This window comes from Arvicanthis niloticus, chromosome 15 (genome assembly GCF_011762505.2).
Source record: "Arvicanthis niloticus isolate mArvNil1 chromosome 15, mArvNil1.pat.X, whole genome shotgun sequence".
NCBI lineage: Eukaryota > Metazoa > Chordata > Mammalia > Rodentia > Muridae > Arvicanthis > Arvicanthis niloticus.
In genome coordinates, this window is record NC_047672.1 from 14,146,739 (window position 1) to 14,174,657 (window position 27,919).

Here is a 27,919-nt window from a genome sequence, read left to right on the forward strand (position 1 = left end):
CCCATGTGTTCGAGGCTCTTCCCTCACTTTCTCTTCTGTTAGTTTCTGTGTATCTGGTTTTATGTGAAGGTCCTTTATCCACTTGGACTTGAGCTTTCTACAAGGAGTAAAAATGGTTTGATTTTCATTCTTCTACATGCTGACCTCCAGTTGAACCAGCACCATTTGTTGAAAATGTTGTCTTTTTTCCACTGAATGGTTTTAGCTCCTTTGTCAAAGATCAAGTGACCATAGGTGTTGGGGTTCATTTTTTTTCTTTTTAAGAGAAGCAAGGTTGCTTTAAAACCTTTGGTATTCAAGGAAAACCACATAGGTATCTTATATTAGAATTGGAAATAACTTTCTACATATGACACAAAATTAAGGAGCTTCAAGTCACATGCAAAAATGTCTAATTTTATGTAACTAAACATTAAAGCACTTCTCATTAAGAATCAGCAATGTCAAAACAAAAAATCTAGAGTCAATATACAAGCCTTTTACTGGTAAAAGGCTAATTTTTCTTTATATAAAGGCTTTTTACAAACTAACTGACCAACTAATTAAGAATATGAACAAAATAATTCACAGGAAGGGAAATTAAAATTTCCCCTTTTCTAGAAAAATAAAAAGATACATAATTACATGCATAAGAGAAGTACAAACTAAAACTATGCAAAAATAATCCTTTTCTTCTCAGCATTCCTAGTACTAGACCAAGCTGGTGAGCACATAGGGAAAGGGCACTCTCACACATTTTTCTAGTCAAAACACACATGTGAGCAAATTGTAGAATTTAATCAACTCTTACAAAATCAAAAGATTTTTCTAAAAATCTGTTCTAAAGATATAAAAATATGTATGAGACACAGAAAGATTATACAGATAATCGCATAAGTTATAACACAATGGCCATATTAAAAAAAAAATCTACCAGAAACCTGACTTAGAAAAATTCTATGGTATATTCACACAGAGAAACATGACATTAACTTTACACAGAATACGGATGTCTTGAGGTTGTGATACAGAATCATACACAACACAAGCTCACGATTCCGTTATATCTGTTAGTGAGATTAGATTCTGCCCACTGAGACCCAGCAAAGTGGTAGCGCTCTTCTGTTCAGGGTACTGTACTGGGGTGTTATAGTCAGTGAAGTCAAGAAATACAAAATATTCAGAATGGAGGGGAAAAAAGAGCTAAAGCTATTTTGGTTCACATATGTCATGGTCTCATATTAGAAAATCCCAAGGGGGTATGGTACAGTAAAAAACTATTAAGCCAACAACATGTTTAACAAGGTTGCAGATTAGATCACTGTTTCTATATGCTAGGAAAGAAATCTGAAAATGAAATTTAAGAAAACATTCATAAAAGCATCAAAAGTAAAACATTTGAATAAATTTCAAAAAACAGAAAACTTATAAATCTATAAAACATTGTTAAAAGAAACTAAAGAATTCAAATAAATGTAAATCAGACTACAAGTTTTAACATCATTAGATGGTGTATTAGTTAAGGTTAACATTGCTGTGATGAAACACCATGACCAGAAAAAACCTGTAGAGGGAAGGGCTTGCTTTGAATGCACATCCTGAGTCATGGTTTGCCCCTCAGTTGAAAAGGGAAGCAGAGTCTATGGTGGACAGCTGAATTAAGGAGGCAGGGTTAGCTACTGTCAGTAGGACCTGCCTCTACAGGGGATCCGTGTTAGGCTGATGACCATCTTGAGATAAAGTTAGAGTGGGCATTTTCTTCACTCACTATCCACATCTCACTTGGATGTTGCACAAGTTTATAATCCTAGCACTCTATGGGGAGATGGGAAATGGAAACTAGAAATCTCTGTACGCTCATGGATCAGTTAGCCTGACATGTAAGAAAAGAAAACTGGATTTTAAAAGAGAGGGTGTATATGCCACAAGGCTAGTTTTATTCCCAGGACTCTAATAATCCTCTTTGTTCAGGAACCACCTGTCCTGGTGTGGTAGTCTGCATCAGCATGCATAAATATATGCATTCGTATATTGAAATGTTTGGTTCCCAGTTGGAAGAACTGTTTTGGAAGGATTATAGGAGGTATGGCCTTGTTAGAAGAGGTGTATCACTGTGGGTGAACTTTGAGGTTTCAAAAGTCCATCCCATTCCCAGTTAGCGCCCTTTCCCCCTCCCCCCCCTTTCTCTCGTTTGTGGATCAGATGTAAGCTTTCAGGCTGCCGCTTCAGTACCACATCTGCCTGCCTGCTACCATGCTCTCTCCCAGATGGCCAAAGATTCACCCTCATAACTATAAATCCCAATCTACTCTCTCTTCTGTAAGTTGCCTTGGTCATGATGTCTTCAAGGCAACAGAAAAGTAACTAAGAGATATGGGTAAGTCCCTCCTTCCCTTTCTCTGCCCTGCACCCAACCTACCATAGTCTGGCACCCCACAAGTCCCATTGCAGACTACTGCCCAGGAACCCTCACTGTTCCTGAGACACCTCTGCTGGAGAACTCACTTTCTCCCCTTCTCATCTCCTGAACTTTCTTGCCCCTCCACCTGTAGCCATCTCTACACCCAGAGTCTTACTTCTTGATCTGTGGCTTTCAAACCTGCTTTCTGTGAGCCACCTCTGACTGGAGAGCTGCTCCTTCCCTCTGCCTGCTGCCATCTCTGCAGTCACAGGCCTAGCTCCACTTCTGTGCTTTGGGAGCCATCTTTTTTTGGTCAAAATAAACAGCTCATCCAACAGCTTAACTTGGCATCTCTAGCGCTGACCCAATTTAAGGACAGTAAGATTATCAGACCAAACACATGACCAAAGAGAGGAGTCCACATTCCCAGATCAAATAAAAAAAAAAAAAAAAAAAACAACAATAACAACAAAAAACAAGACAGAGTGTCTCTCATCAAACTTGTTAGTCCTTTAACATCAAAATAAACAAACAAACCAGCAACATGATGACCCCAATCAACAAACACATTTCAAAAATAATTTTACATATTATCTACAGAAAACTTAGCTTTAAAGACAAGGCACCACGTTAATGTGAACAGACAGAAAAAGTTATTTCAAACACATGAAATCAAGAAGCAAGCAAGCACTGTCATCCCAATATCTGACAAAATAAGATTTCAAACTAAAACTAAGCAGGAAAAAAAAAAAAAAGGATACTGAATCCTAATCAAGGGATCATTCTTTAAAATATCACAATGCCCAACATACATGTAACAAATTCTGGCACTCCTGATTTCATAAAAAGCACACCAAATGGAATTAAAGATACAGATTAACACAAACCTAATAATTGAATTAAAAAAATAAAGAACCTTAGAATTAAATAACTTATATCAAATGAACCCAAGAGCTATCTACAGGATGTTCCATCTAAATTCCAAATATACAATCTACTCAGATTCACATGGAAGCTCTGAAACAGACCATGTGCTGGGGCATAAAAAAAAAAAAAAAAAAAAAAAAAAAAAAAACCTTAACAGAAAAATAAACATAATTCCACGTATCTTATCCAACCATTATGGAATTAAACTTAAAACTGAAAGCAAACAACATTCCAGTCCGTATATGAACTGATGAAGATGAAGGAACTCATTACTGAATAATGAACGGGTCAAAGAAGAAATCAAGAAAGAAATTCAAACCAAGCTCAAACTCAGCATATTGTAAGAAATAATAAAAATTAAAGCAGAAATTAATGATATAGAAGTAAAGAAAACAAAGAATCAATTAATTCAAGAGCTGATTCTCAGAGAAAATAATCATGAGCACCAGAGACCCTGCCCCAGCTAACCAAAACACAGGAAGAAACTATCCAAATTAACAGAGACCCTGCCCCAGCTAACCAAAGCAAAGGAAGAAACTACCTAAATTAACAGAGACCCTGCCCCAGCTAACCAAAGCAAAGGAAGAAACTATCCAAATTAACAAAACAACAATTAATACAAACTCATTACAACATTCACCCACAACACATATATAATATTATAGGGGAATATGCTAAAAAACTGTACTCCATTAAGTTGAAAAATCTGTTTTTAAAAACTGGAATTTCTTGATTTATCCAAAATACCAAAGTTAAACCAAAGAGACCAACAGGCCTCTAACAGAAGCTATAACAAAGGATCATCTCAATAGAATGAGAAAAGGCCTTTGACAAAGTCCAAGATGCTTTAATGATGAAAAATCCTAGAGAGTAAGACTGGAGGAAACATGTCTCAGCATAATAAAATCTATATATGACAAACCTTCACCAAATATTATAGCCATCCCTTTTCAATATATAATGCCTGAAGCAACAGCCAGGGCAAAAGCATAAGAGAAGGAAATTAAAGGGCTACAAATATAAAAATAAGAAGCCGAATGATACTATTTGCATATGAATGACACTATACATAATAAATGCCCAAAATTCCACCAGAAAACTTCTGGCAACAATTAACAATTTCAGCAATATGGCAGGGTAAAAGTAAACTTATAAAAACCAGTAGCTTTTCTACACCAAAACCAAACACACTGAAGAGGAGATCATAGATACACTCTATAGATACACTCCCATTTACAATCTCAGCAAAACCAATAAAATACCTAGGAATAAACCTGACCAGGAAGGTTAATGGCCTCTATAATGTAAACTTCACATCTCTGAAGAAAGACACAAGAAGATGGAAAGAGAACCCATGCTCATGGAATGGAAGAATTAATGTTATGAAAATAAGCATTCTACCAAAACCTAGTAACAGATTCAATGTAATACCAAACACCCAAAACAGTTTTCACAGAAACAGGAAAAAAAAAAAAAAACTTAACTAAAACTTGCATGAAATCAGAAAGTACCCCATATAGCCAAAGTAGTCCTGAGCAACAGGAATGCTGGAGGGATTGCTACTCCAGGCTTTAAGATACAGGGTAGAGCTACAGCAATACAACTACACGGTACTGGCACACAACATCCATGTGGAGCCTTGGGATAGCATAGAAAACCAACATGAGCTCTCATCACTATAGCCATCTGATATTTGATAATAAGGGCAAAAACCATGCAATGGAAAACAGAAAGCTTCGTCACCAAATGCTGCTGGGGAAGCCAAGTGTCTACATGCCGAAGAAAGAAAGAAGAACCCTATCTATCACCTCGTAAAAATTAGATCCAAGACCTCAATTTGAAACCCGAAACACAAAATCCTATAGGAAAACAGATAGTACCCTATAAAATCTAGGTGTGGGAAAGAACCTTCTGAACAGGTTGCCATTTGCCCAGGAGTAAAGGCCAACAATCAGCAACTGAGATCTCATTAAACTAAACAGTGCAGAGGAAAGAATCAACTGAATGAACAAGAAAACCCATAATATGGGAGAAAATACTTGCCAGATATATATAGGAGAGAGAATTAATATTCAGAGTGTACAAACAACAACCAAAAAAAAAAAAAAAAAAAAAAAAAGAAAGAAAGAAAAAAATCAAGGAAACAAATAGCCAAATATAAATGGGCTAGGAATCTAAACAGAGTTCTCAATAGAAAAAAAAAAAAAAGCCTAAGAAGTATTTGTGTTCATCATCCTTAGCAATTAGGGAAATGCAAATTAAAACGTTGACATTTCATCTCATCTCATCACAGTCAGATGCAAGGAACAACAAAAGAGCTGACAACACCTCCTGAAGATTGTAGGAGTAACCTTCATTCACTCCTGGTAGAACTGCCAAATGGTGCAGCCACTCTGGAAATCAGTATGAAGAAACCTCAGAAGACTAAAAGGAATCTACCATATTAGCCAACTCTAATACCTTGACATCTGCCCAAAGGACTCATCATCCTACTCCCAATACTTGCTTAGCCATGTTTATTGCTGCCCTATTCATAACATCCGGAAAAGGAAAACAATCTAAATGTCCTTCAACAGAGGAATGGATAACGAAAATTTGGTGCACACATATAATGGAATACTATACAACACAAAAATAAAATCATAAAATTTGCTAGAAAAAAATTACACTGAGTGAATTAACCTGTTGGGAGTTGGTCTGTGCACTGTATATTCAATAGTTATTGATTTTTGTGCCCAGAGACCTGGTTACAGTCTGGACACTACCACTGTCCTGATTATCGAACCATCTCCTGGATCAATGTTTCATAAAGAATGTACTGCAATTACCTCTGATTAGTTAATAAAGAGCTGATCAGCCTGTGACTGGGCAGAGAAGGCATGACTTCCAATCCCAGGGCCAGGGGTCCCAGGCAAAGAAAGAAGGACCACAAGAAAAGAGGTAGAGAGACCATGAGGCAGAGGGTCAGCAGGAGATTCAGCATGAGATTGTGATGAGACAGCAGACATGGAGACACATGGAGCAGCGCAAGCCAGGGAAAGACCCAGTTGAAGGTAAAGGACCTGTTGCTAGGAAGTAGATAGCCTACAGGATTAGAACAGACGGATATCTGCCCAGTCATAGTGCTTAGAGCTGGTTAATAAACTTAATTGGTCTCATATCAATTATTTGAGAGCTAGACGGGAACAGATGAAGTTTACATCCTTAAATTACTGCCTACAGTAACCAAGACCCACTAAGGCTATGCTGCATGCTCTTTCATATCTGTGGTTCTTAGCTCCAAACCCTCAGATGTGAATGTATAACATGCAGTAGCCACAGGAATCAGGGAAGTATAAAGTGAATCATCTTGACTTTTAAAAACTAAGACTGTTAGATAATGAGTTACTACTGTTTTTGTCTGTTATAACCACTAAGATTTTCTTAAAAATTTCAAAAGTAGGACAAAAGAGATGGCTCAGCTGTTCAGATCACGGTCTGCTTTTCCAGAGGACCGAGGTTCAATTCCTAGCACCCATACAGCAACTCACAATGTCTATAACTCCACCTCCTGGGGATCCAATACCCTTTTCTGGTCTCCTTGGGCATGAGGCACACATGTGATGCACAGACAAACATGCAGACAAAGCACTCATATACATAAAAGAAAATAAAATACATTTTAAAACAAAAGGAATTCTAAACCTATGTTTGTCAGGAATACAACTCTTGTAGCTTTATCAAAATATCATAACACTAGTGTTTTCTTTCTTTCCCTTTTTCTGGAAGAAATTATGTAAAATTTGGATTATTTCTTCATTAAGTGTTTGGTAGAATTTATGATAAAGAGATCTGGAGCTTCTTTTATACAATAGTTGTAACTTGAAAACTAGATAGAGCTACTCAAGTTATATCTTATATGAGGCTTCTCTTTAACAAATAAGTTTCATTTAAGTTGTTATAGTCATTGTCACCAAATTGTTCACAATTAAAAATAAATGTTTACTTTACATGTCTGGGTAATTTTGTCTGTATGTATTCTGTCCATGTCCCATATGCATGGCTCATGTCCAGGGAGGGCAGAAGAGAGCATCAGACCCCCAGAACTGGATTTACAGAATGCTGTAAGCCACAGGCTGTATGCCCGGCATCAATTCCAGGTCTTTTAGAAGAGTGGTCAGTGCTCTTAACAATCAAGTCATCTTTCCAGCCTTGGATCACACATATTTTATTATCTCTGCAATGATGTCTGTGGCTTTGATGTGCTGTCTTCCCTCTCTACTCAGGCAGTAATTTGTATCTAGTTGGAGGTATTCAGACTGTATCAATATATCATCATACGTTGTATTATTTTCTTCATCTTTTTACACCACACTTTTACTGACACTTTTGTGTATTTTGTGCTCACTTGGGTACCGCTATTCTCTAACATAGGCATGCCTTTGGTTCTGCCTTGCAGCACATGTTTCCTCATGCATTTTCATGTCTTCACTCACTTCAAACTACTCTGCGATTCCTTCCTTCACTCACAGTTGGTTCATTACTAGCTGTCCTTATTAGTTTATTGTCAATTTGAGACAAACTAGAGTCATCTTAGCGGAAGGAACCTCAACTGAAAAATGCCTTCATAAGACTGGCCAGGAGGCAAGCCTGTGGGGCATTCCCTTGACTGATGATTGACAGGGAAGGCCTAGTCCACACTGCATGGTACCCTTGCAGTGCCCTTGGAAAGTGGTCCCGGGTTAAGAAAGAAGGCTGAGAAAGCTAGGAGGAACAAACCTGCAGAGCAGTCTTCCTTCTTCTTCTGCTTCAGTTCTTGCCTCCAGGCTCCTATCCTGAGATCCTTCAGGGATGGACTGTTGCCTGAAGTTGAAGATGAAATAAACCCTTTCCTCCCTAATCACTTTTGGTTAGTGCTTTATTACAGCAATAGAAACCCCAATTAAGGCATGGTATCTAATTTCTAACTATGTGGGGATTTTCCTGAAGCTGACTCTGACTCTGGTTTCTAGGTGTGGGCCAGTCCACCTAAGTCCATCTGTACTTGGGAGCCATTATATTCCCCGACATGTGCAGTACGGTATAAATGCTTATGACAGAACATCATCTTAAAAGCTCATTTTATGTTTATTCACAAACAGTCCCTTTCCTTTGTCATTCTGTCAGTAGAACTTTCTCTTAAACAGTTTTTAGACTAAATAAAGATTGGGGGGGGTGGTTTCTGGAAAAAAAGTATCGTATTTAGTATTTCCAGTTTGTTTTTTCTGAAAGGAATGCAAGGTTGCCGATGTTGCCCTTTTGTTACCTGAAAGGGAATCCCAATCCTCATTAGGAATTTCAGAATTCTTGTTTTATTATTACCCATTTTTTTCTTACTGTCTTTCTTCCCTCTTCTGTTTGCTTTCAAGATTTTACTTGGCATTTAAGTTTCAAGACTTAGATATGTTTGCTTCTTATTTCTCACCTAGTCTCTTGAAGTTGTCAGTTTATGCCATTCAATGAAAACAAGGACTTGACTACTCCAAGGTATGGCTGAGGAGAAGGTGCATTGTAGATATGAAGGAGAAAGCAGCCACGGGCACCTGGAAGGGTCTAGATTGAACTGGGCCAGCAGACTGAACAGGGCCATGAGAGGAGGGGTTGGGGTGGGGAGAGCAAGAGAGGAAGAGAAGAGAGAGCAAGAACAAGAGAGGGGACCAGCAGCTAAGAGAGATAGGAGACCAGGAGACAAAGAGACCAAGAGCCCATGTAGCCAAAATGGCTGAGTTATATAGAAGAAAAGCAGGAAGAGGAGAAGGGAAGCCCGGGGCTGCAAAGGTTCACGGTAGGTGGCAAAGTATGCTAGCTGGAATAATTCTGTAACACATACCTGCAATGCTGAGAGATGCTGGGACAACCTGGTAGCCAGAATATACTTTGCTGTGTTAAACAGACAGCTCAGTAACTCATTTATCCTAGGTTTAACCTAACACTCATTTATTTTCAAGTACTTGTTAGCACATTTAAAACCATTTCTACTTTTTTCCTGTCCTTGTCTGGGATAAAAAGCACACACATATTAGATCTTGTGTGTATCTCATATCTCGGTTCTATATTTTGATTTGACTTTCACTGGGATTTTTCTGTTCATCTATTTTGAAAATTGGCAATTCTCTCCTTCTGTCTTCTAATACTTATATCTATCAAATGAGACAATTTCAAATATTGTATCTGAGTGTTAAAATGTCAATTGGATTTGCTTTTCTTTTCAATGTCTTACTTGTTATGATAGTACCAGATTGCCGTAACTTACCTACTTAGAAGTTCCTTCCTCACCTGGCAATTTCTTTATGCTGTAAGAGTATTTACCACTACTTTTTTATTTATTAAAAATCTGCTTGAATGTTGGATACCATTGATTTTGTTTTTTATCTTTTATGTACCTATACTATGTGTGAAAGAGAGAAAAGATACACAAGAAAAAGAGAGACACCCACTATGCCATAGAGCAGGTATAGAAACCACCTAAGGTATCAAGCCTGGCCTTTCACCTTACTTGAAACAGAGTCTCTCTGGTTTTCACTGCTTCTTATGCCAGAATCATAGACCAACAAGCTTTGAGGATTTCTGTCTTTATTGCCTATCTCTCCACAGAAGCACTGGGAACTAACACACACATGTCACGCACACGCATGTACACACACACACACACACACGCATGTGTACACACACACACACACACACACACACACACACACACACACACACACACACACAAGCTTTAGGTGGGTTCTGAGGATTTGAATTCAAGTTCTCACACTGGCACAGCACTTCACCCTCTTGAGTTATCTGCCCAGTCTTTATTTTTAATCAAAGAGAATACAGTGAGTGCTCCTCGTGTGTTCCTAAGTAAACTAAGCATTTCAACTGCTAAGAGTAGTGTTACGGTGATCTTCTGAAAGCCCATCATGGGTGACACAACCAACTTGTTTTTCACTCACAGAAGTTGTTGAGAATAAATACACATAAATACTAGCACCCTATGTTAAGATACATAGAGCAGGGAAGTTAAAAGACAAGGTTAGAATACCTGTCCTAACCCTTATCTCGGTCATTTACTCTAGTGTATGTTAATGACCTTTGGAAACTACAAGCATGCTGTAAAATGTCTTATATCTTATTAAAATTTCTAAATCTACCTAAAAGCTTTAAACATGAGATGAGGGACAATAAAAAGTAGCAATCGACAGTGTAAGATCAAGGAAGGAGTAAAAGGACTGCTGTTCAACAGGGGCCCACGGTAAACCCTTTATAGATGGGCTTAAATACCCCTCCTTACTTCAACAGGCCCTAAGCTGTACTCAACACAATAAGGGCAAGTTGGAATGTCGAAGTACACACTCGTATCCTGTGTATCTTCAAAATGCAGCAATATCAAGTATATACATTATGAAAATTACTTTTTACCATATGATCTCATCATGTGAAGAATGAGCCACATTAATTCATTTTTACCAGTAGAAAAGGTATGGTTTTAGAAGCCTTAAAACACAAAAAGAGATGAAAAAGAAAGCAAAAGCAAACAAACCCACATAGGTGAGACCAGCATTCTAGCAGTACAAAGCAAAAAGGAGAGGGTGGATCCATATAGCGGAGCGGCTGGGGACCATCAGAACGGCTTTCTGGAAGCAAGAATCACCTAGAGCGAGTCTGAGCATGGGCCAGCAGGTGTGAAACAGGCAATAAATACACTGAGCTTCCTCTATGTTTAAAGCAAATATTATCAAGAAATTATAAATGAAATAAATCAAAACCACAAATATGGTTGTAAAAAGGTGCAAATTAAGTGAGTTAGTAAGTTTGCTCCAGAGTTGATTAAGAAAATACATCTAAAATATAAGGGTTATGCAAGAAAAATCTAAAGTTTAAGGTACTGGGACAAAAGCTAAGAGTCATTTGTTTCCACAGGCAGCAAAGCTTGCATGTGACAAGTGTCATTTGCTAACTACGCAGAAAGGTGTATCAACTAAATTGCAAAATGGTGACCACTAAAAAGATTTCCATAAAAATAATTTTCAAAGTCATTCAGTAATCTTATGCATAAGCTAGTATACCTTAGCAAGTGATTTCACAATAGGATTCTCCATAATCCCCTTGAGGAAAATTAGGTCTATTTCTTCTGCTCCTGTAGATGAGGGCAGCTCTGTAAGGTTTTCCAAAACTTGCTGCATTTCTGATGAGATAAAAACCAGATAAGAAATTAGTGAATATATAAATAAAGGAAAACTCAAATAGAAATCAGGCAATTACACTGCAATTAAAATATGCCAATAAATAGCTGCTTCATTATGAGAATTTCCAGAGTGACTATATATCAGAGCAATAGAGAAAAATCAATACTTTCCCTAAATAGTAGTAATAGCCACTTACAGGTAAAATAAGATGTTCAGACATGAGGAAATTATAAAATTATACTATATAAGTCATTTCAAATATATTGAGGACAAATTTTGTACTAAGAATCACTAATATAAAAAAGACTTTAAAAAATATAAAAAATATTTGTTATAAAATTTACTAAAATAGAAAATGTAGAAAACTAAAAGGTACATTTTTAAAATATATGGTGTTTCCTGAGCTGTCAACCACAAAACACTAGCAAGTATGTAGCACCATTACAGCAACATAAAAATATTTAAACTAAGTTTCTAAATGAAATTCAATACACAAAAAGATGACAGAACATAGCAGATTGATTACTTAACTCTATTACTATTCTTATTCCTTTCAAGATTCCTATTAGAATACCAGTAAAGTATCTGAGTTTAAAAGGTGGCGGAGGAGGAGGAAGAAGAGGAAGAAGAGAAAATGGCTAGGGAGAAAGCATGAGACTAACATAAACACATATAAGCTTGGAAGTGGTAGAAGCAGAAACTTAGACAAAAGAATGAGCCAATTCCACCCCTCAATTATTTCAGTAATCTATCCATTCTTTCCCTTCTACCTGGCAGTAAGTCCTAGCTACAGTAATATCTTGACTAGACTATTACTGCAGCCTATCTATAACTGTCAGCTTCCTCTTACTGTCATGAATACCTGAGACAAGCCACTTAAAAGAAAAAAATGGTTATTTGGCTCATGGTTTTCAAGTTTTCATATCACTGACTGACTCATTGCTTTAGGACAGAAATGGCCCACCACAGCAGAAACCCATGAAAGGGCAGAGCTGTTTACTTCATAGCCAGGACAAGAGAGAAAGAGACCAAGGTACCTACCAGAACTTTTGAGCTCACACCCTCAATAAAAATATTCTCTGTTGCCCTACTTCTTAAAGGTTTTACCACCTCCCAACAGCATCAAGTGTTGGGAACTTTTGGGAGGGGCATTCCAGATCCAAACAGTGCCAATGACCTATAAGGAAGTAATTTAAATGTAAATTTTAAGTCTTTTAAGTCTTTTAATACATTGCTGGATTCAATCTACACCAACCTTTGTAGCTTTGACCACCCAATCCTTTCCTAGCCTTGAGACAAATCCTCTCCTCTTTACCATCATTTATATAAGAACACCTTGATCACCTTTGTACAGCTAATTCACACTTATCTTTCAGAAGCAAATTTTCAACCTCACTGGCTGATCCAATTAGAATTAGTCTCTCTCTCTCTCTCTCTCTCTCTCTCTATATATATATATATATATATATATATATATATATATGTGTGTGTGTGTGTGTGTGTGTGTGTGTGTGTGTGTGTGTGTGTACATATATATGTGTGTATACACACACATCTCACATATATACATACATACACACACACACACATATACACACACACACACACATACACACACACACACAGAGTACTTTATAATTTGGCCAAACACATATAATACTGTGAGTTAATTCAAAATAGTTTCCTGTCAAATTCTGAGAAGTGCAGAAAACATACCTGTCTTGCTCCTAGCTGAATCCCAAAGAATTAAGATGCAGTTTGTTATATCAAAGATTCTCAGTAATATATTTTCAGTCAAAAAATGTAGCATTTCAATGTATCTTAACAACCATAGTTTTCAAACTATATATTTACTCCCATGAATTATTTTACAAGGCTATGAGAGAAGTGGTATGTTTAACTGTTTAGACTGCTGAAGTAGAATAGTTTTTACAGTAATATTTTCTAAGTGTTCTATAACACCATGTAAAACAACTTTAATAAAATGAATGGTACTTAACCACCTATATTATTTTCTAAAAGTTTCACAACAGAATGGTCTTACAGAAGTATTTCTACTCAGTTTTAGAGCTATAAGTAATCAGGTAAGCTATACTAAGTATTCAATTGGGACTAGATTCCAACTTAATATTTAAATTTCTTTTGTTACCATATTTGATGCTATGTTCACACCCATTTAATTCAACAAACTGAATTTCCCAAATAAAAATATGACACCTTATACATTAAATCAAGATGTTAAAATTATTAATTTATATTTTAAACATTAAATAACCACATACTTGATATTGACACCTTCTTGCCTAATTTATAAAATCCATGAAATGCTATATAAAAATCTCAGTACTTATTTGGAAAAAGTATCCAAAAGTTATTTAGATAATTTTCATGTGCCTGTACTAGAACAGCAAAATTCTTTTATGAAATACAATTTCAAGAATAACAAAAAGAATTCAATTGGGACATTTCCTTAAGATCAAAATTTGAAAGAATGCTGATCATTATGGGGTAGGTGGGGCCAAAGGTCCAGAGTGTGTAACAAAGGAATGCTATGCTCTTGTCCCCTGCCAGGGTCGTGCTTGGCAAGGCTAGCAATGATCTACCACCAGGGCTCCAGGAGGCCTGAGGCCAGGACCTTGGGCTTAGCAGTTTCCAGGTAAAGTTGTGGTCAAATATCTCAGATGCTGAGGTGTGAAGTAAATGCTTTGCTTACTAGAGGGACTCTTGAGCTCCCTTAACTCTCTCTGATGCTCTTTCCTGGCTTGTTCTCTGCTTGCCCATCCGAGAAATATATAAAGAGCTAACATACTGATAACCTCGCTGCCTTAGATCATCAGCCTTTGTAGCCCTCCTGACCCCAGCCTTTGACTGCTTTTTTTTTTCTTCTTCATCTCCTGTCTTCCACTCTGAGTCCCAACATAAAACCAGAAAGAACTGTTGGTCTAGTTCAGATCTTGAGAGCTATGGTCACAAAATATTGTCTAAGTCAATGAAAAGATAAACAGTATTTTATAAAATGACAATATACTGTTAAGATCCTAGCTCTCAGTGAGATTCTCATTTAACTATATTGAACCAAAGAGAGAAAAAGTAGACATTTAAATATGCACAGTGTATTTTCAGTATCTACTCAAACCTTTATAAATGCCTATCATATGGTTAGATTAAAAAAATAGAGACATTCAACTCAGTAAAAAGTATGTGTGTGATATGCAGAAATTTAAGTGAACAGTATTTTGAAATAGCTACGAGACTCTACTGAGCAATTTCTCTAGTTCTAAAAACCTAGGTACATGACTTAGCCTTCCCAAGCCTTCCATGTGTTAAATGTGGAGGGCCAGAAGGCTGCCATTGCTAAATGGTAATTGTAATCCCAATTCCACAGTCAAGGCGGCAGCAACAGGAAGCCTTCTGGGGCTTGCTAGACAATCAGCCCAGGCTACTACACAGACTGTTATCGAGTCCACTAAAGAGTCCATCACAGAAACAGGCAGACAGTTCCTCAAAAGAGTCTCCTAAGATTGAACTCTGATATCTAGAAATGCACACACGTGTGTTCCTGTGTGTGTTTCTGCACAGGAAAAAATTAAAAGGAAAAAAAATAATCTGAAACATAGCAATTTACTTCTAAGGTTTCTGCAACTTTCAAGAAAAAAAACTTCAGCAGTGGGGATCTCTGCTGATGAAAAATTTGGAAAGAGCACACTCCATTTCTTAATGGACCTGTTCAATCGTCCCAACTATAGACCAACCACCTTTTCATTTTCACAGAGACTAGTAGTATGACTTCCTGGCACTTCTTGTTAAAGACATAGTTTCATGGAGTCTAGACTGACTTGAATTTCTGATCTTCCTGCCTCTCCCTAAATTCTGGGATTACACACAAATGCCAGCACCCCAACTTCAAATTTGTTCTTAGTTACAATTCTAGGATACACCATGTATTCAGAAAGCTGTCCTCTCAAACAGAAAGAAACAGATTTCATACAAGAAAGTTTTAAATGAATATATTCCAAACAGACACAACAACACTTGTTGGTAACTCTAGCACTTGGAGGCAATTAAGATCAAAATTCTGAGTTCAGCCTAGGCTACATAGAAAATTCCAGGTCAGCACTGGCTACAGAGTAAGACATTGCTCGGGAAACATCACTGACCTCCATCCCCACTCCTGCCTACAACAAAGAGTAGCATGATAATGACAATGGAAGGTTCCATTTGAATGACTAGAAACATTAAAATGTAACATCAGAAGCCCCAAATGTAAAGACTGAATTTAAATTCACTTTGAATACCTTTAGCCCTTCTGCTATCTTCTATAAATATTTTGTTATTAAAGAAAAATTTGCATTTTTCCCTAAAGAGAGACAAAGATGAGGCAGCCACACAGTCTTGCACAGTATAAATCTCATGGCAGTCACCATGCTTCCCATTCCATGAACCCCTCAAGCTGTTGTGTTTAATCTCTAACTAACTTAGTAGTTTTGTGTGAAGGTCTTGAGATCTTTTCATAGAGTTCTTCCTGAATGTTATGTGCCTTGCGCTACTGTAAAAAAGATTTCCTAAATTTTAGTTTTGACTGATTTTTGGTGCAGCAATCTTAATTCTTTTACTGATGTTAATGCCTTAAGATACAGCTGGATTGTCTACATGCATCAGAACATAAAGGTTATCTTCTACCAGGGATGCTAACTAAGTAACTTTATGAAACAATTTTGAATTGAAGATTTACTTTCTCTTCAAGACATAGGAATAATTTTCTTCCTTGTAACACCTTAACAACTTTGTGTTCATTTAGAGAAATTTTTAAACTTGTACTGGCATAAAATTATTTTTATTTGATAAATAAATTCTTATATATCAACTGAATAGAAACATCTAGATATCATCACCTCTAATTTTTATCATTTAACTATTTTAGTCAGACTTAACAATATGTTTAGTTTAGTAATAGTTTTTCCTTGTAGATATGGTCAATCATTAATTATTCTTTATATAAGAAAACATGATAGTACATTAAATCAACTAGCAAAAGTTAAGAATGTTCACAATTAAGTGGATAAAGATTAAAAAACAAAACAAAGAAAAACTCCTCATGTCAGTTCAAGTAAGTTTTGCCAGTAGTAAGTAATGAAAAGTAGCTTCTGTGGCCATTTAAAATTGTGGACTGACATCCCTTTCAGGTACTTCTCTCTCTCCTAAGAACACAGAAGTCACTCTATGTACCACAGCATCTCTGCTTCTCTGTGTACAGCATAGTGCTTGAGGCACAGCATCACTGGATACCCTTCACTGATCACCACGTATCCTGCAGGGCTTAAGTAGCAACACACATACTTCAGTTTTTAAAAGATGTATTTATTGTATATGTATCAATGTCTCCCTCTGTGGATATATGTACAGTACGTAAATATCTGGTGCCTGCTGAGGTTAGAAGGCAGCAATGGATCCTTAGAATTGAGAGTTATGGATAGTTGTGAGCCACCAAGTAGGTGCTGGGAACTCATTCCTCTGCAAGAGCAACTGGTGTCCTGAAACAACAGGTTACTTCTTCAGCCCCTATACTGTATTTTTACAGAGCCGCTAAGAATTTCTGCATGCGTGAAGAAATACTTTCTGAAGATCATCTAACATACTATTTAACCAATTTCTATGAAACATTTATGTTGTTTCCAATTATTTATGTTATTATGATTGTTGTGTGGTTTTATGAGTATTCCATAGGTAAAATTTCTGGACATGGGATTTTTATATCAGAGACTATTTTTATCAGTATGGTTATAAACTTGTATTTTTGAGAAATAATACCAACTTACAATGTGCTTTCACAGTCATTTATCTTTTAAAGCTCTCTAAATTTTAAGTGTACTACATATACAAAATATATACTTTGATAGAATATATATGTATATATACTACAAGACTATAAGATTATTAAGATAGTGAAAATATTCATCTTTCAGATAAAACAGGATGACCCCTTTTTGATGCTTCCTGCCTTGCCCCCTTGCATCTCTTTCCCCAGTGTACAAAAGCCTCCACCGCTGTACACTATTTACAAGTTTGCTTACTTTAAAATTCTGATATATTCTAGTACTCGACAATGAATATTCACTAATTATAAGGATTCAAAACCCACCACATATCTAATAAGATCTACCTGGTGATTTAAGTTTAATCTTCTAGCCCCTCACCTGCCCAGCTGACCTACTTTGTATTCCACATGGTTTATTAAAGCCCTTTGCTATTACTGTACATTTGATGTCATTTCCTTGCCTCTCCTGTAACTGTTTCATAAAGGTGGTTGACACATCAATTAGTATGTTATCCTGTATGAAAAGATGTCCCTTTTCATTTTCTCTTTCTTTTGGGTGGGGGATGGGTTTAGGGGGTGCTTTTTGTTTATTTTAAACAGTTGTAACCTGAACATTGCTATCTACCCAAGAATGGTCTTCAACTCTTGATTCCTCAGCCTCTGTCTGAGTGCTGGGATCATAAGCATGTGGCATCACACCCAGCTCCTCCTTTTCTATTTCTGATCTTAGGAACTCAGTGCTTTACTTTACCAAGTATCAGTGCCCTAGCCCTGCCCTCGCCTCTACATACCTTACCTGTTTCCTTTCAGTAGTGCTTTACCTTTAACTGTCCCAGGGAATTGTTTTTAGATAAGCTCTATTACATACAACATACTTTATGTAGTGAGACTTTTGTTCTTATTGATAAATTGAAAATATTTTCTTTCAAAAATTACTACTCCCATTCAGGTCTATAATTATTATTGTTGTGTTTTGTGACATTTATTATAATTCCTTCTGAGATATATTCCTGCTTGTTTATTAAAGCTGCTTCTATTTAGGAGTCTGTGACTGTGCCCTGATATTTGCTTGTATAATAGATCTTCCCACATATGCCCTTACTTTTTTTTTCTTTAAACTATTTACTGTATTGGTTACCAGGACCTTTAAATAACAACCATTAACACCCATCTATACAACAAGCTCTTATTTTTCCCTGTCTCTTCTCTCATTTTTGTTTCTAACTTTTCATGTTTATTTATACTTCTGCTTGTGAACATAAACTGTATGTCTGCCAAGTAAATAATGAAAGAGTAACACTGCTATATTTTGCACCATGAGAAATTACTAAGTTCTTCAAAATGTTCACAATGCCATTTACTACAAATATGCTACCCACTGGCCAGTAAAGGACTTAAGTCGTGGTCCACCTGTATACACTTCAGTACACAGCATCTTAGAAAGGATGTGTGTGATGGATTTTAAAGGATTCCTTCCAGATCTCCAGAGCTTTACTCCTTCCATTGTGACATGTATTTATGTATTTCCTACAACCAGACTCCTGTTCAAGCAGTGAGACAACACAGACAAACAAAATGTCTTGAGGTTTGCCCCATCCTCTTGGAAAGAGTTTCTCCAAATGAAGACAAAAGACCCTTCTTTCCTTTGGAGTTTTAAGCTTTAGGAATTGTATAACCATGTTAACATCGTTGCTAAAGGTTCCCTGAGGACTGGAGAACGAGAAATCACCAAAAGGTGATAAAGAGGAGGAAGGGTGAGAATGTGAAGAAGTTGGGGAAGAAGGAAAGATGGGAGGGATAGAAGCAAGGAGAGAGAGAGTCCTTCACTGCTGCTGAGGATTAGAATAAAAGCTATTTGGTTGTTAAAGCTATTTGGTTGTTTTTGCAAAGCTATAACCAAAATCCTTGGGGAAAATAGGTTAAAGGGAAGGATTAATTTCATTCATGGTCTAAGAGGGCCCATTGTTGCATGTGGCAGAAGAGGTATCTATCTATCTCATGTCCTCCTGATAGACAGAAAATAACAGACTGGAAGGACTCAAGAGCAGGTACTACCTTCAAAAGCAGGCCCCCAGTGACCTACTTCCTCTAGCTAGGTCCAACCTCCTAAAATTTATACTAAATTTTTATACACTACTACCAACACAGGAACAAGCTTTCAAACATATGAGCCCAAGGGAGGCACGGCATTCTACTCTTGGTTTTCCATCTCATAATGCAAAATGCATTCAATTCATCACCAAGAGTCTCTCATAGTCTCAACCGTTCAAATAATGCTAAAATGTTTGCTGAAGTCTCTTTTGAGACTCAAGACAAACTCTGAACTGTGAGCTCCCATTACAAAAAGGGAGGCTGGAAGAAGAGCTGGGAATGATCAGACCAAAGAAGACTAAAGTACAGCAGGCAGACTCTTCCTGGAATCTATGTCCAGCATCACGCAGGAGTTCTAAGTTGCATGGGAGGCCCAGCCTCTATGGCTTCACTTGCTTGCAGTCCACACCACCTCTCTTCTGGCTGGTAACACTTGTTACCCAAGGCTTTTGCCAGAAGTTCCATGTTTCAGAATCTAAAACATCTTGAGAACTCCACTGCAGCTTAAACATCATCTCTACAAGTTCACATACTGCCTCTCTGGGCTGCCTCTCCCAGGTCTTCCTTTGAAGTCTGGATGGAAGCCTTCTGTAACTCATGCAGTCAGCACTGAGTAAACCAGCATCACATGAACAATGTCAAGGTCTGGTGCCAGCCTGCCCAGTAGCTGGTTTCTTTGGACAAGAACTGCATCAGGTTTGCAATGCCTGGGCAGCTAAACCCACAAAAGCACCTCCCCAGGTGACCCTATATGAGCTCTTGAAACCTTTACACCCTAATAGTTCAAGGGATAAGATCTGGCCAGTTCCCGAGAAGTCACAGGCTTTTTTAGACATTGTTTAATTGCTTAACTTCCTTTTAAGCTAATCACTTAAGAAATGATGACTTCTTAGCCATAACTTTACAATGACTTTTCTGCCAAACCTGGAAGTTTTTTTCTATCTTTGAGCTGTGCTTCCTGCTTCAATTCTCACTATAAGGTCAGCAAAGAAGCCAGAAATCACCATGCAACAGACTACTACTTTGTCCTGAAATTTCCTCCAAATTTTAATTATTAACTAGTCTTTTAAATCCTACTTCAAAGTCTTAGAACATGGATAACATACAAAGTATTTGTTTCAGCAAGTAATATGAATGGTTTCTACCTCAATTCTTGGTGGTGTCCCTATTACTATAATCTTATGAGGCAGCCTTTCTTATCTGTATTTTTATCTGCACTCTGGCTTCTGACAGGCTCTACCCAGAATTGTCCACTATGTTCAGATTATAGCATTCTAGACTGTCTCTAAACTGACTTTCTCCCCTAAAACAGATTAAGAAGTAAGACACTACATGATGACACCAACAACCTAACCTCTCTGGTACTAATTTCCTGTTTAAGTTATCTTGGGAAATTTAGCTGTGACCAAAATAAATAAGGGGACAGTCCCTGAAAGGAATCACTTATTTGGTCTTACAGTTTCAGAGGGTTCAGTTAGTCTGTTGGCTTAGTTACCTTTGGCCTTAAAGTAAGTGTGACCAGCAAGGCAAAAGGAGTGTGTTTGTCTCATGGCAGAAAGAATCCAGAGACACTCAAAGGACTGAAGAGCAGGCACAACCTTCAAAGACATGCCCTCCAATGACCTCCAACCACATCCTACCTCCTCAAGAATCCAGTACCTCCTAAAACAGTGCCACCTGATAAGGACCACTGCTTCAACACAGGGCCCTGTGAGGAACAGTTCTGATTAAAATCCTTTCAATCCCTTTCCTGTTTTTCAAGTCAGAGCTTAAGTATTTTCTTCAGGCATTCCAATGATGATTACCTGGCTTGGTTTTGAGCTGTTCTGAGTTCAGGGGAAGGATGTTAACCTCACCTCCACACACAGGTGAACAACTCAAGTCAGCACTGATTCAGTGCCTTTCTAGTTACCTCTGAGAGTCTGCAAACAACTGTGCCATGGATTCTGTCCTGCTTTTATAGGTTGCTCACTATGGGAGAAACAGGACCCACTGTGCTCCATTTCTTTTACAGGAACCCTCTGTGAATTCCTTGACCAAAATACTAGTGCTACACTTCCTCAAGCACTTTTTTCTGGCCCTTTTTTCCATCACTGGAATTTCTATCTCATGTCAAACTGGAATGTTAACACTGTCCCATGAGCTTCTGAAGCTCTTGCTCTTAGCCATTTTATCCTCTCTACAGGAATAAAGGAATTTTATTGATCTTCATGTTTATTCTGTCCCCTCACATTGACTACTGAACTTAATCAATTCACCTGCCATTTCAGATATAGTACTTTTCCAATCTAAACTTTACATTTGGTTCTTCTAGCCTCTCTTTGTTGAGTCCTTACTTTCTTTCAGTATTATTAAAATAGCCAATTTAATGCTCCTGTCAGACCTAACACCATGCCTAGTTAATTTCTATTGACTGTTTTACAGATTATAACTTAGATTATTCTAGGTTACTGTTTGTTTTGCACTCATTATGGCAGTTTTTCAGGAGCACCGAACTCTTACTATATTGTGGTAATAAATGGGGTTTAGTTTATTTTTCCAGTAATCTGTCTTAATCTACCAAAATCTAAACCCTTCAAAGGGAGACAGGCAGGACATGTCTCAGTCTAGTTTAGCCTTGGGACTCTGCAGAGGTCTCCGCAGCTTAATGATCAGCCAATGACATGGACAAAGGTCATACTCACACACCTTGAGCCTGCCTATGTGTGTTTAGGTTTGGAAATCCAAGTCCCTTAGCTTTCACTTTTGCCAAACACTTTTGGCTCTTCCTGTGTAGAAAACATACCTCAGCTCTCCTTTCTAAGATTTATCAATTAAATTTCTGTTCACAAAAAACAAATCTCTAGCCTTAAGCTAAAAAAGCAGTAGGTTTTCTCTGTTTCCCAGCAAATTCACCACTTTCAGCAGCAAAATAATAGGTTTTTGTGTTCCTCATAACTCCTTCGAAGCGTGCTTTAAAGCCACTCCAACTTACAGGTAGCTGTACATCACATAACTCAAAAACATCTATTATAATAATTGTTTCCCCAGCTTAAACTGCTGTAACAAAGTACAGGAGCCGCTCCTCCATAGGGTGTACACTGCAAGATGCCTAGCATATGCTCAAAACCAGATAGGACTGAGATCTATACATTCTACAATACCTGTCTATGATGAAGCTTATAAATTAGGCACAGCAACAGATTGAGAGTGATTAATAACACAACACAATAAAATGTCATCTGTCATTCGACTATGCTATTTTCAGATGGCAGTTGATCCCAAGCAACTGAAACCACAGAATATTCAACTGCTGGTAAAAGGTAGCTTCTATACCTTAGCCTTTTGTTTCCTATAGTTAGGAGGTTGAGTGATAACAGAAGGGTACCAATGTGGTTTAGTGCATCTTTTTGAAGTGGCAGTCTGCTGATTTCTCATTGCTCTCATAGTATACAAAGAGGCTGAGAGCTATCTTGGGTCCCCTTCATAAAGGCATTAATCGTATTCATGAAGCTCCATACCCATGGGGTTTATTTCCTTAACAGATCACGTTTGGGTTAGCACGTCAACATTTGAGCTCCAGATAGTCATATTTAGTCCATAATAATGATTACTAAATGAAGCCATGATCCAAACTGAATCCATATAGTGAAATAGATTTCCTGTTTCCCCAACTGTTTTAAATAAAAATACTTGAACAGATAAAGAGAAAGTATGGTTTTCTATCACTTACTACAGTTTTACATCACTCCTGGCTCCCCCTCATCATAGTCTGTAACCTACATGCCAAAGAAACCTTTCCTCCACAAGTCACTTGTGGTCATGGTATTTTATCAGTAGATAAAATTTTAATATTTTATCAGCAGTAGAAACCTAACTAAGACACTGCTGCTGGAATCCCTAACAATTTCATTCTTCTCAAGAGTCCTTATTTACTTCTGGGGTTTCAAGCAGTATCAATCTGCTGACTTCCAAACCCCAGTTTCTGGACGGAGCTCTCCGACTGCCTCTTAATGTACTCCACCTGGGAGTCACAAAGACGGTTATCATTTTTAAAACTATTCACCCACCTTATCAAGCTGGGTCCTCCTACTATAGAGCCAACCTTTCATATGTATATTATGATGTCATTATCTGTCCATTCTCTTTATAACTTCACTCTTGGGCTGGAGAGATGGCTCAGCGGTTAAGAGCACTGTCTACTCTTCAATTCCCAGCACCCACATGGCTGGTCACAACTGTTTATAACTCCAGTTCCAGAGGATCTGATATTCTCTTCTGGCCTCCATAGGCACAGACAAACAAATCCATGCAAGCAAAACATCCACACACTCGGGGATAATCAATCAATCAATCAATCAATTAATTATAAAAAAACCTCATGTTTTCTCTTCTCTAAAATGTCTCTACTGGCCGACCAGGCCCACTGCCTGCTGATGTAGAGTGAAAAATTATAAAGACCATTTTGTGAAATATATGCAGGCTTTTTCTTTGCCCTTAGACCTGAGCAAAAAGAGTGCAGGTTCCAGAAAGCGGAACTGGATGTAAGATTTCAGGCCTTCACTGCCCCGGGATACATTCAGGGAAGAGCAACATTCCTCAAGCCTCAGGTTGGGGAGGGCGCAAAGCAAGAAGATACATTCCTGACCACAGAGAAAGATGCAAGTCATCTGGGTGGTTCCAAGAACTAGCTAACTTTCCACTGTTCTTGGTTAACCCTCCCCCACTTGAGGTCTTCCCAGTGTTACAGCCTGCTGATGTTCAAAATTTGTAAAACAACCAATCATGTGTAACCATGCAAAAATTCGTCCCTTTCCCCACCCCGTGCTAAAAAAAAAAAAAAAAAAAAAAAAAAAAAAAGCCCCTCAGCTTGCTGGCCTTTTGTCAAATTTTGTTCCTGCATGGACAAGCAGTTTGACCGTTGGCTAGCCAACTCTCCCCAATAAACCTCTGCTGATTGCATCTAGGTACGGTGTCTTGTGATTTTTGGATGGCCGTGATTTCCTGAGACTTGAGTAAGGGTCTCCCGAGTTTGGGGGTCTTTACCACAGCGTCTGCTTGAACCTCTCTGAGTTCATTTCCTAGATCTCCTTGCCCTGTGTCTGCTACCCTCTGTTCCTATAAATGTGTTCCATCCATTTTCTGTCTTTCACTTACCATCTTTTCCACTTCCTACTATCGCATTTGAAATGACCCTCCTAGAGATTCTGTGAATCTCCCTTCCTCCCTCCCTCCCTCCCTCCCTCCCTCCCTTCCTCCCTTCCTCCCTCCCTCCCTTCCTTCCTTCCTTCTTTCTTTTTAAACACAGGATTTCTCTGTGTAGCTTTGGTTGTCTTGCAGTTTGCTCTGTAGACCAAGCTGGTCTCAAACTCACATGGATCCACCTGGCTCTGCCTCGAGTACTAGGATTAACAGCGTGCAGCAACACTGCCCAGCAATCCCATTAATCTTTTATTTTCTTCAATCACTTAACGTAGTTGTCTCCTCCTCGGGAAATAAACCCAAAATACTCCCTCTACCTAAGAGCACGCAACCTGTCCCTCACTCATCCAGACCTATCTTTGCTCATGTTGGTGTCAGCTCAGAATCACTCGCTCACAGCCTGTTCCCTCTGGTTCTTAAGACACTGCCCTGATACACAACTGGCACTCAGGTACTTCTCAGTGTCTAATGTCTCTGAAAGCTGTATCTTCTAGGCTTTGCGCTCAATATTTCCCATAAAATGTTCCAAGGACACCAAGTTTGCAAACCTCACCATAGTAACACCTAAATCTGTTCTGTGCCATCTCCCTCCCCTGTATTCCCTCTTACTTAATGCTAGCAAGTGTAACTATTCAGACTCGCTTATGCATCCATCACAAAGACCTTCGAAATTCAGAATTCTGCATGTTTCTCAATCATATCCCCTTTCGTTATTCCACTGTCACCTTAGTTTGTAACTTACTACCTCTCATATCAAAATCTAAAACCAATTTACTTTACCTCCTTCATCTTAGTTTATTTTTGTGTTGCTGTGGTAAAATACTCTGACAAAAGCAACTTACAGGAGGTTTGCTCTGACTCACCGATCAAAGGTACAGTCTATCAAGACAGGGAGGTCAAGGAGGAAGAAACAACAAATGTATGCTATTACTTAGCTCCCTTCCCCACTTACATAGGCCAAGATCCCAGCCAGGGAATGATGACACTCAGTACACAGGCCCTCTCACTTCAACTACTGAAACCAAAATACCCACAAACAGGCACCACCCCCTAGAGGTCTCTCAGGTGACTCTAGATCCTGCCAAGTGGATAATTAACAGTAACCACCACATCTTGCTATGATTTGAGTACCGTTTCACTCATCTGAAACTCAAATTGGTGTTTAATCTCTATTGAGAAATAGAGAGAAGGAAATGTAACCTGACTACAGTACTGATAGGCTAGGGCTTTGGAGTGTATTAGAATTCACATCTTACAAGAGGGCGGGAAATAAAGGATTGACATGCTTCCTGACACTCTACCAACAACAAGGCCACTGGCAGATGTGGCCATTAAACCTTCCAGAACTTTGAGCCAAATAACCTCTTTTCCTTAATTTATCTCGTCTGTGATACTGTTATTACTAACCTTAAAATGAATAAGACAATGCTAATAGCACCCTTTAAATGAACACAAATATGCTTCTCCCCTGGGAAGACCACTGATTTACTAGCTCACCATCAAGTACAAAACCCACTTTCTTTCTGTGTTCTGCCCTAACATCCTATTCAACTGCCCAGTCCAAACTCCCTCTCTTATTCTTCCTTACAGGGATTTACTCAGTCTCCTCTAAAGGATTCAAAGATCAAGCATACCCACCTGGTTCAGAAACTGAGCAGAAAAGTTACAGTAAAAGCCTTAGTAAGTATCTGGAGGAATGTGCCCCAATCAGGCTACATGGAATTACCTTGAATAAAAACCCAGCCAAGCAAGAGCACACAGTTCAAAATCCCTAAACACTTAGGGGAAAAAGAAGTAACTGTAAACACAATAGAAAGGAAGGCTGCTGAAGACGAAAGCAGGTAACACTGAGTAATCCTGCACTGTAGATGTCGGAGGTGTACACAGCTTGTCCCAAGATTTTCTCTGGGCCTCCCTTGAGAATGTGTAAATACTAATATTTTTCCTTTATAGGACAGACAGTCAATAGCTGCTGTGTAACATTGAAAACACATGTTTTCTAAGACATACGGTTGGTTTCTTTTTAAACATAACAGTGCTACTCCTCCACTGAGAGGGCACTTGGAAAGGTGCTGGAGCATTATTCTGTGCCAAGGACCAGTGTAGCATTAAGGGTGATTCTGCACCAAGGATCTGGCCAAAAATGCTTGTCACTGGCTGCTGGGAAATATTACTAGTGTAACAACTCTGAAACTGTAGCAGTGAAAAAAGACTAGGGAGACAAACTTTTAGCTCAGGCTGGCCTCAAACTGATATATCCACCTGCCCCTGCCTCAGGAATACTGGAATTAAAAACTTGTCATTGTTTATCTTATATCTTAGTTAACTATTCTAATGCTATGAAGGCACACCGTAGCCAAGGCAACTTACAGAAGAAAACATTTAATTGGAGGCATGCTTACAGTTTCAGAGGGTTGATCCATGACCATCATGGTGGGGACATTGTGGAAGGCAGATGTAGTACTGGAGAAATAGCTGAGCTGAGCTGAGCTGAGCTGAGCTGAGGTAAGCTTTACATCCTGATCTGCTGGAAGCAGGCAAGGACAGACAGACACTGGGTGTCTGTCATGGGCTTCTGAAACCTCAAAGCCCACTTCCAGAGACAGATTTTTTTTTTCCAACAAGGTCATATCTACTCCAATAAGGTCATACCTCCTAAGCCTTCTCAAACAGTTCCTCTCCTTGGTGACTAAGCCCCTCAAATATATACACCTATGGGGGACCATTCTCACTCAAACCACCACTTCATGTAACTATTTCTTTTAAATTTTCATTTAAAGTAAATGTTTTTATAAATAAGTAATGACTCTGGGTTTGGTGGGACACACCTTTAATTTCTACACTCAGGAGGCAGAGGCTGGCAAGTCTGTAAGTTCAAGGCCAGTCCTGTCTACATGGTGAGTTTCCAGCAAGCCAGGACCACAAAGTAAGACTATCTCAAAAACTCTAAGTAAATAAATAAGTAATGGGACTGGGACTGGTTAACTCCCTCCCTCAAAATATGTTGGGCTGTTCAAAGCATCAGGGTCAGAACAACCCAATCAATTACCCTGGAAATTACTGGGCTCCTAAGAGCAGTGTCTTCAAATATTTTAGCTAAAATATCTCAGGCATTCAAAGAGGTTTACAAATGCTCCCGGTGTGGGGGTGCTCATGCAGTAAGGTAGAGACTCTGCTGTTTGAAGCAGCTTCACATCAATGTTACCTAAGAAAGCCCTTGGGAGGTGTCAAGAGTCAAACAATAACCACAAGAGTTTGCAGTACAGACTGGGATGGTCTGAGGAATAACACTGAATAAATTAGCAAAGCCTCAGTTACTGACAGGCTTAGCAA

General features: G+C 38.3%; 1 protein-coding gene across 13 annotated transcripts in view; it reads right to left on the reverse strand.

Annotated features, from left to right (window-relative positions):
- Pals2 (protein associated with LIN7 2, MAGUK p55 family member) overlaps positions 1-27,919 on the reverse strand; it is an 80,667-nt gene that overhangs the window by 39,644 nt on the left and 13,104 nt on the right. For 7 of the 13 annotated variants that reach the window (XM_076913348.1, XM_034519143.2, XM_076913351.1 and 4 more), the window contains exons 2-3: positions 12,541-12,676; positions 11,380-11,498 (exon numbers count right to left, since the gene is read on the reverse strand). In XM_076913348.1, the coding sequence (XP_076769463.1) occupies positions 11,380-11,496 (117 nt within the window). In that variant the 5' untranslated portion in view covers positions 11,497-11,498; positions 12,541-12,676. Of the gene's footprint in view, positions 1-8,065; positions 8,087-11,379; positions 11,499-12,540; positions 12,677-27,919 lie in introns of those variants that run through there. The other 6 variants (XM_076913349.1, XM_034519142.2, XM_034519144.2 and 3 more) reach the window with 3 other exon arrangements.